Consider the following 9939-nt stretch of genomic DNA (forward strand, 5'->3'; position numbering starts at 1 on the left):
CCTGTAATCCCAGCTACTCAGGAGGCTGAGGCAGGAGAATTGCCTGAACCCAGGAGGCGGAGGTTGCGGTGAGCCGAGATCGCGCCATTGCAAACAAAAATGGAAAAAAAAAGCGAAACCCCACCTCAAAAAAAAAAAAAAAAAAAAGAACTGGGAGCAGTACCTCTTACACTGGCTCACATAGGAAAAGCAGCACACTGACCTCCTGAATCTCTGTCCACCCCACCCCACCCCACCTCACCTCACAAGTGTACTCTGTTTTAAGGATTGCTAAGTCAAGTGAAGTTACAGCAAGATCACAAGAGTCTTTTCTTCTCTTATGAGACAAATCCACATCTTTCTGCTTAGTCTTAAAGAGCCCCAAATGTCTGGTGTTAATGCCCCAATAGGTTTAGAGGATGAAAATTAATACCTCTTTCAACTGCTGTTGAGATCTTTCCATTCTGCTGAATAGAGGCAATATTCTTTCTAAAGAATGCTCTCTGGTCACAGAGAGGAATTCTGTAAATCTTTTAGCATTAATTTCAGAATATTTTCTTCCCTACATGTTTACAAATTTAGTCAAGAAATAACTAAACATTTTAAAAATAACTGATACTAAACATTCTCTGTGGCTTCCTTCTGCTGAAATAAAACACCAGGGCTTTTTTATTGTATGCAGCAATTGAAAAAGTCATGATCATCACTATCAACAGACATTATTTCCACAGTCTTTTGACTATAGTTAATGCTACACTTAACACCAGCTTTTCATTTATATGCAATGCATTTCACTGCAGTGAAAACAAAGAGTTGAAGGGGCTGGACGTTAGGAAGAGATGGCACAAGTTAAGTCCTTCATTCTTCCAGAAGTAGTCTCACACCAGGCTAAAAGGGAAAAGAGGGCCGACACACACACACACACACACACTCATGGATTTCTAATACAACCACCCCTGTCCTCCACTAAACCTATTGCATGAATCAACTCACAGGATAACACATATAGTGCCAATATTAATAGATACTTATTAAACTGATCACTCCAGATTATGACTGATCACAACTTATCAACTTATGGGTAAGGAATTCTAAGTGAGAAGTGGATGTTAGAATATTTTCCTAACTGATTAGGTAGGATTATTACATGTCTGTTCTATTTCCTACTTTTTATTCCAAGGTGAGATATGTACAAGGACATAAGGCTCTCAGTAGCCCAAGTGCAAGCAGTGAGGTAGTGATATAAACAACTGAGAGCATTTCAAATAGCAGCAGTGACGGACAAATTGAACGCTTGAGTCCATAATTAAGCACAGCATTTTTACCACAACTTAGCAATTAAAATGCGATCCAACCAGGGAACAGGACCAAGTTAAAGTCCTCTGTCTTCAGCCATGTATATCAACTCAGATTCTTCCAGGATTATGTAAAAAAAAAAAAAAAAAAAAAAAGAGAGACAAATCTCTACAAGGATTCAAGGTGATGTAATTGGGTACTATATCCAGACTAGAGTTTGAACAAATTGTGCTCGACTACAAGCAACTTGTGCCTGGTCTCTTTCTCTCTTCCTGATGTGTACTTTGTGAATAGCACTTTGGATTTCGAATTTGGGATGTTCCACCAGCAAAGTTTAATGCAAATATGCCCAAAATCAAAAGAAAAAAATTAAATTTGAAACATTTCTGGTCCCAAGCATTTTGATAAGGGATGCTGAATCTGTATTATGCTAATTAATCTTCACAGACTCTAAGAGGTGGGGCCGATGCTAAAGTACAGAAGGACAGGACCCTGCCCACTGCCACACACTCCCAGTAGTGTAGCCAGGATGCAAATCATGGCCCCTGGACAGCACAGCCTACACTCCTGGTGCCTCTAGGAGTTTCTAGGCAAGTCACACTAACACACAGGTGGTCCTGCAGAGTGGAGGCCAGTATAAAAACATTTCCCTAGGCTGAGTGCATAACAGCTATTTTGAGACCCAAGTAATGATTAATAAGTAACTGAAGAGCCTGAGCTGGGCACCGTGCTGGAGCATCCTCCTCCTGTTCCTGGGACACTCTGGAGTTTGTAAATGAAGGGGAACTGGGAGGTGTGCCAAGCTCAAGCCATTGTGCCTATTTCCTGAATGCCTGAATAGGAACCACTGTTGCAGTATCATCTAAAAACGTGAACTTGCAAATCACATCAGCTCTAATCCCAACATGGATGCCAGAGTGCACTGTTTCCTGTGAGGAGTGGAAAACAGGAGCCTTCAGAGTCCACTGACTTTAAGTTAAATATGGCCCTCTGCTCTTCTCTCTTGTCTTGGCTGACAAATACAACACCAGAATTCAGTTTCAACTAAAACCTTTCGAAGGAGTCAATCAAAAAGATCTTGCATTTCACTTTGAGTTAATTTTAGAAAAGCTCTACCAGCAACATACTTTTAAAATGAAGTATTCTAAACTTAGTCAACAAAAACCAAAGAATTCTACTTAAATCTGCCTTTAATGCTACAGCTTTATCAGACTATCAAGTGCTTCACCTTTACCTATCATTTAATTTTTATAAAAGGAAATTGGTTTATTTTCTCCAAGATAGATTAAATTCTGTCCCCGGTTATTTAAATAAGCCCTTTTAATATTAAAGAGTCATTGCCACAAACGGAAAGTTGAGGAAACTCTTTGGGTGGAAAGTTGGACAACCATGTGAAATGTAGACATAAGATGGTAAACTACTCTATGGGGTTTCCTGGTGTGATTACCAAAGAAAGTTTTTTAAAAAGTGCATTGGGAGCCTATTAAATGCCAGAGTCTGTGGCAGGTATTTGGAATACAAAGATGAGTAAAACAGGCTAAGTTTAAAAAAATGGACAAATAACATTAGAGTGAAGTTTAATAAATTTTGTGAGTGAAGATACCAGGCGGTGGTAAGAACATTCCTAGTAGGGCAATTAAGGTAGAAATGGGAGGATAAGCATCAAGGGGAACATGGTGCTTGCAGAGGAGAGAGAGCCATTCACATGCCTAGGGATTGGCGGGGAGGTGCTGACAATGATAGGGGAAAAGGGAAAGGCAAGGCCACATGGAACTTTTTGGGAGGAGCAGGGTCTCACTGTTACCTAAGCTGGGGTGCAGTGGCATGATCATGGCTCACTGCAGTCTCAACTGCCCAAACTCAGGTGATCCTCCCACCTCAGCCTCCCAAGTAGCTGGGACTACAGGGACATGCCACCATACCCAGCTAATTTTTAAAATTTTTTTGTAGATACGGGGTCTCACTATGTTGCCCAGGGTGGTCTTGAACTCCTGGGCTCAAGTCATGCACCAGCCCTGGCCTCCCAAAGTGCTGAGATTACAGGCATAAGCCATAGCAGCCGGCCAACACAGGCAAACTTCCTGGGGAGTTGGACTTGATCCTGAAGGCTGTGTGGAGCCACGGAAGGGCTATAATGAAAGGCACAGCCTGAGGAGCATTTCCATTTTTATTAGGTCTCCTTTCCAGGGGAAGGCTGGTAATTCTATCTGGAGGCTGTTGGCAACAGTTTAGGTAAGCAAAAGAATCTTAGTGCAAAATGAGAACTTCTAAGGCAATGGTAGGAATGTGTGTGGAGATGGGATAATGGCGTGTGGAGGGGGAGCTGACAACAAATCCTACTTCTGCTCTGGATACTCAAGTAGATGGCAAAGCTGTCCACCAAGGTGGGTAACACATGAGACAGAAGAGGCAGAAAAAGGGGTAGGAGTGAAAAAGGTAAAGTCAACTTGAACTTGTGAATGTGAGACACTTTCGTGACTTTCAAGTGCAGATGTTCAGTAGGTAGTCAGGTATATGAATATAAAAAGTAAAAAGAGACCAAGGCAAAACAGATCAACTAGGAACTGCCCACATATAGGTGACGGTTGAGGTTGCTAAAGTGGTTGGACCACCCAGAAGAACTGCACAGTGTGGGATTCAAATAAAAATGAGGAAGAAATGGGGAACACAAATTTCAAGGTGATAAGATAGGCGCAAAGAGCTGATGATACAAAAAAATCAGGAAAAATTTTGGAAGACAAGGAAATGGAATTTGAAGGAGGAGGGAGTAGTGAATGGTATCAAATAAGCTAAGGACCTAACACCGTCCAAAAGCTTTAGAAATGTAGAAGTCAGCTGGGCGCAGTGGGTCTCATCTGCAATCCCAGCACTTTGGGAGGTTGAGGAGGGAGGATCACTTAAGGCTAGGAGTTTACAACTAGTCTGGGCAACACAGTGAGACACTGTCTCTATAAAAAATATTTTTAATACATTAGCTGGGTGTGGTGGCATGCACCTGCAGTGATAGTTACTCAGGAGGTTGAGGTGGGAGGGCGGCTTGAGCCCAGGAGTTTGAATTGACAGTGAGCTAAGATCAATGCCACTGCATTCCAGTCTGAGTGACAGGGTAAGACCCTGTCTTAAAAAAAAAAAAAAGAAAAGAAAAGAAAAAAGAAATGAAAGGAAATACCGAAGTCAATGGGCAATGGGGACCCAGCTGGAGCAATCCCAGGGAAGTTCAAAATTCTCATGATTTCAGGATCCTCATGACTACGCACGAAGCTGTGATCAAAAGGGGCAATATTTGGAAAACACAAGTCCTGAAGTTTCTAACCACAGCTAACATTCGAAATAAAAGAAGATTAAACGTTAAATGGTGCTTGTTTTGTCTGAAAGCAGAAAATGACACAGTGGAAGATTAGCTTAGAATCTATATGAAATAACAAACATAGAAAGTATTTCCTTAAAAATCAAGACTGAATGGTCATATGGCTATTACGCTCTCTGAGAGGTTTTTTCAGTTTGTTTCCATGATATTCATACCCTATATGGTGCTGGAGTCTGTAAGCAAGGAGGAAGGGAGGCTGCAGATGCGGCTGTCATAACTGCAAAAACAAAAAAGGCCCCCGTCCAGCTTCTTAGAGTTACGTGCAGAGGACTCAAGTGGAGTGACAATGACATCCAGGTAAAACTTGGAAGTACCAAGTAAGTGTTCAGGGAGTTCTAACATCAAATATTTACATAAAGGCTGGTAATATCAGCCTAAAAAAGGAGAAAAGAAAATCATTTTAAATGCTGAGATGTCTGTTGTTTATCTAAAGCCCCTCAAATAGCTCAACTTTTATAAGCATATTAACACAGGTCAGGGTTTTATTGCTGATCCCCCATTATGTTTAAACACAGTAATGTATCAAATTCAGTGTGCCACAGCCAGTAATTTTCATTTCAATCCTACCCTTAAGCTCTAGGTAAATTTGAGGCCAAAATAGTGATTGTATCATATTACCTATTTCTGTTGAATGAATGTTAATTCTGTTAATAAATACTACTTCCACAAATACTGTAAAATTCTGTAATCAGAAAGCCACCTGAAGAACATAAAACTCATATATTCAAACCAAATAGAAATTAGACTTTATTTAGATGACAAATGGATCACCAGTTCTTACTATGTCAGTTTCTCTTAACTATGTATAGAGAACATCATCCAACTGAAGAATTTTTATTAAAACTCAAAACACCAACATATTTCAGTATGTCATAAAAATCCTGACCTTGATATTAAAGGAAAAATATTCCACAGTTTTTGTTGTTGTTGTTGTTCCTAACGCCCTTTAGGTCTGGGATATTACACACAAATTAAAGAAAAACTATGCTTCTACAAGCAGGAAATTAGTGTTTTCACCCAAAACGGACTGTGTTGGATCCAGCCATGGTGACTTAAGTGGGCAGATTTAGGGAGCACTGGCCGGCAGAATAGACATGAGATGGCTGCTAACCTAAGCGTAAGTATAGCTGGTTTCTCTATGGTCAAACACAATTCCCCTAACTGGGGGAGAAAAAAATGAATGCAAGGAACAACCATAAATATTAGGCCATGCCATTACTGGTAGGGTAAGATTCCAGATGTGGGAGACCCTGAGATTTGTTTTCATGATTTATGATTCCTCTGAAAGGCCCAAATCATACTTGGTGAGTTTCCTAGGTACAAATGTAAATGCCACTCAGGATGGCACTGACACAGGGAGAGTCAGATGGATGAGGGGTACCCTGGTACTCCTCACTTCTAGATCTCAATAAGATATTTTGTTCTCAGTAGGACTAGAAAGGGTACACTTAAATTTTTCAGTTACATTTTACTAAATTTCATGGAGAAAATTATATTCTGAAGTGAACTTTATGTATCCGGGGACTCAAGAAGGATTCTGGAAGCTATTCCCGATAAAAATCATGAATCTGCTCTATCCTCAAATACTCCTGGAGTCACAGTAGCAAAACAAAGTTCTGAAACATGGGTTGAGTAACTCTTATCCCAACTTATCTGGACCAGAAACGTTCTGGATTTGGGATATTTTTGGATTTTGAAATATTTGCATTACACCTGAAGTTGAGCATCCCTAATCCAAAAATCTGAAATCCTCCAATGGGCACTTCCTTTCAGTATCATGTCAGTGCTCAAAAAGTTTTGGATTCTGTAGTACTATGGATTTCAGATTTTTGGATTAGGATATTTAACTTACTGTACCTTCTCTTTATGCCTCAAAATTAAAAACTTAAAAAGATATTTTTATTAAAAATTAGGAATGATGTGGTAAGAAACTAAACTTTAAATTTTCACAGAAGAAGAATATCCAACCAATTACCATATATTTCAAAATGAAGATGAGCCAAATCATCTAATATCCTGGAAATTCAGGACTGAGATCTCACAAGTCATCTAAGCCCTGCCTCCTAAGATCTGAAATCCTAGACTAGTGTACTTAACATATATCAGAGACTAAGGGGACAGTGAGTAGAGGTTAAATTTTCCTGAAAACCTTGTCAGCCCCACCTACAGCCCTTTCAACTCTGCAGCTTGGAGCCTTACAAACTACTTTAACAGTTTTCTAGAAGGAGCATTTGATGAGATGTATTTTCCTATGGGTAGAGTAAAGATGAAAGGCAGACACGAGTATACACAGAAATTACCTCTAGAACTCAAGGATCTACATCTGGAAAAAATGGAGCTCTGCATTCTCTAGCGCTAAAAACTGCTCCCATCGAAATATGATACTCAGCTACAAAAAATTTTTTCCCTTTTGAAGGTCAGTATGACCGGCAAGGAGCTTCAGTTTCTGGTACAGAAATTAAATTCAACATGGAATCAAAACACATTCTCAAATGTAATATTGTATAAAGGAAATGACACAAAACCAATTTCACTTGTGAAAGCCTGCTGATTGTTCTGGAGAGAAAGAAAACAGCACAGAGGGGGGGAAAAAGGTCCTTCTCTACACAATGATTTCCTGGGTTCATCTTTCAAAATGTGGGCCAAAACATAAATTCCAGTTAGCACACCCCTCAGAGGCAGCCAAGTCTGGAATATGTCGAACAAAGAATTTACTCAGGTCTCTTAGATGTTTTCCTCCTCAAAAATAAGTAAAGAGAGAGGAATCCAGATGGTAATAGGGCCACTCTGGGAGAGGAAACTTTTAGTGAGATAAATAGCAAGGCTCTGGAAATAGAGTTCCAGGATGAAATGAGAAACTGTAGAAAGATGACTATTTTTTGGTTTGTCTATTGTAATTAAATATTATTTGTCTGTTTTTATTAAATTTCTATACAGTATCCTAGTAAGCTAAAATAGTTAAGTGGCAAAGTTTCATGCAACAGCTCAAAAGTCAGACTAAGATAAAGACTTCATAGTATGATTTCTAAAGCTTCCTGCTCTCTGCTCTCAAACTGGAGTGGTGATGATTAACGTGTATGTGGGAGCCGTTTTCCATGGCATCCTGCTCCTGCCAGACCTGGTTCTTGCCGCTCAGATGAGTCAGGCTCAAGTTACGGCTTCCACTTCGACCCTCCCTTCTCCCCAACACAGTTCCCAGAATAGAGACTTTTCCCTAGCTCTAAGGGTTTTCACAAGAACATTCGGAGATGTGATCAAGGCAAGCAGAAGAGATGTGGAAAGGACAGTGGATGGACAGAAAGAAGTTGACTTCTAGGCCAGGTGTGGCGGCTCATGCCTGTAATTCCAGCTACTTGGGTGACTGAGGCAGGAGAATCACCTGAACCTGGGAGGCGGAAGTTGCAGTGAGCTGAGACCGCACCACTGCACTCTAGTCTGGGCGACAGAGTGAGACTTTAACAAAAAAAAAAAAAAAAAAAAAAAGTTGATTTCTAGCAGATGATGAACAGATTATTCAATTAAACTATCTCCTCCTTTAGTGTACATGATTCAAGGTAACCAAATTTACAGTGCAATTACTTATAATCTATATAGACAACTTCTATTCCCATTTTAAAAGTACTTAATCTAGTTTAATTTTAGGCCTGGACTCTAGTTCAAAATGCTGCAGTTTACTGTTAACTCCAGACAAAAGTGCTAGGGCATCCTTGTAAAGGCAGAGTTAACCCATTACCTCTTACAAGGGAACCCTCTATGGCTTTCAATTAAACCACAACCTTTGGGTTCTTACTTTCCAGGATCCCTTGGTCCCTTTCCCTTTGGCTTATTTTACTCAGGACTAAGTGTTTTAACTTACCTTCATGTATATCATCTTCTCCTCACTATTCTTTCCTATTTTCAGAGTAGTGAAAAACATTTGTGTTATACTAGGTTTCCTTCCCATAATCCTTTATTAATAAAGTGACACTAACACAGATATTCAACCAAAAACCTGCACTCTGTTGTTCTTATATGGTCACTGTCACCTCAAAGAGTTGCCAAATTCTAATCCACAGGGCCACTAAGCATGTAGTAATGACATCTATTGATCCTCATATGGAAATTAAAGAGCAAAGCAAAACGCCAGTGTGCAGAGCTGAAGGCTTTGCTAGAATCGATCTCTGTTTATCCCTATGGCTTTGGAACAGTATATGCTTTGAAAGCCACTATGGTATGCACCTCAGTTTCATTCTTCATTTCTAGTAAAATATGAGAAGGTCTAAAACTATAGCTTATGGGTCTGTGTTACTTACATTTGGGACAGAGATGTAGAGCAAACCTTTGAAGGCACACTTACCGCCTCTCTAGTGGGCGCCCGTCACTGGAGATGCTTCGAGGGATGTTGGCGGCTCTTTCTGGAGGAGGTATCTTCCCATCTCCTTTTCCAGCATTCAGCCGTGAGGTCATGGGACTCTGCACCTGGGATGGGACTTGAGGTGAATGAGGCCCCTTGTTGGCATTCCTCTGCCATTTGTTATTATTTCGGAAGGGAAACTTGAACTCGTATGAAACACCTTCGTTCATTTTGTACTCCATAACTGGCATGCGGTAGGTTTCGGAGCAGCTCCTGTTAGGGGCAAGGCACAGGGAGAAACACAATGCATATTGCATTTTCTTGTTGGTGGAACCACACTGATTCTCAGTAACACTTAAAATGGATCCGAAATTTCACCCTATGTTTCAAACCACCTTTCAATCTTTGGGCCCTATACTTACTTTCTTTTCAAAAACCAGAACCCCAGGAAGTATTACAGTAGTATTTTCCTTTACTCAATCCCAACTGTTGAGTGTTAGATGTGGAATCTTTAAAAAACAGTGGGACCCATGGTCACCCAGGGGGTGGCCAGACTACTGAGACCTGAGGAAGAAAAGACACCAGGACAGCATGACAGGGGTATACCTGAGAGCATGCAAGCAGCTTCACACTCCCGCCACTGCACACTGCAACCACGCTCCAAAAGGGTATACATGCAGCTTCACACACCTGCCACTGCACGTTGTGACCGGGCTCCAAAAGGGTGTGCAAGGGTGTCACGGTGCACCGTGGCAGATGTGTGAAGCTGCTGGTACAACTCACATCTCCAAGGAGTACTTTCTTCTTGGGGTTTTCTTATCAGTCCCCCAAATCCCCCCAAAGCCAAGGGTGACCTTTAATCTGGCCCTATGCTCAAGGCTCCACTCGATCCCTTTTATGTTTTAATGGCAATGGCTTTCAAAATTTTCAGATGACAACCTAAGTAAGAAATACGTTTCACACC

The 9939-nt window shown here is 40.7% G+C and overlaps 1 protein-coding gene across 11 annotated transcripts in view; it reads right to left on the reverse strand.

Annotated features, from left to right (window-relative positions):
- SIPA1L1 (signal induced proliferation associated 1 like 1) overlaps window positions 1–9939 on the reverse strand; it is a 393891-nt gene that overhangs the window by 46994 nt on the left and 336958 nt on the right. For all 11 annotated transcript variants that reach the window (XM_017528751.2, XM_017528750.2, XM_037738573.1 and 8 more), the window contains one exon: window positions 8979–9248. In XM_017528751.2, coding sequence (XP_017384240.2) covers window positions 8979–9248 — 270 coding nt within the window. The remainder of the gene's footprint in view (window positions 1–8978; window positions 9249–9939) is intronic.

This window comes from Cebus imitator, unplaced genomic scaffold, assembly GCF_001604975.1.
Source record: "Cebus imitator isolate Cc_AM_T3 unplaced genomic scaffold, Cebus_imitator-1.0 Scaffold54, whole genome shotgun sequence".
Classification (NCBI taxonomy): Eukaryota; Metazoa; Chordata; class Mammalia; order Primates; family Cebidae; genus Cebus; species Cebus imitator.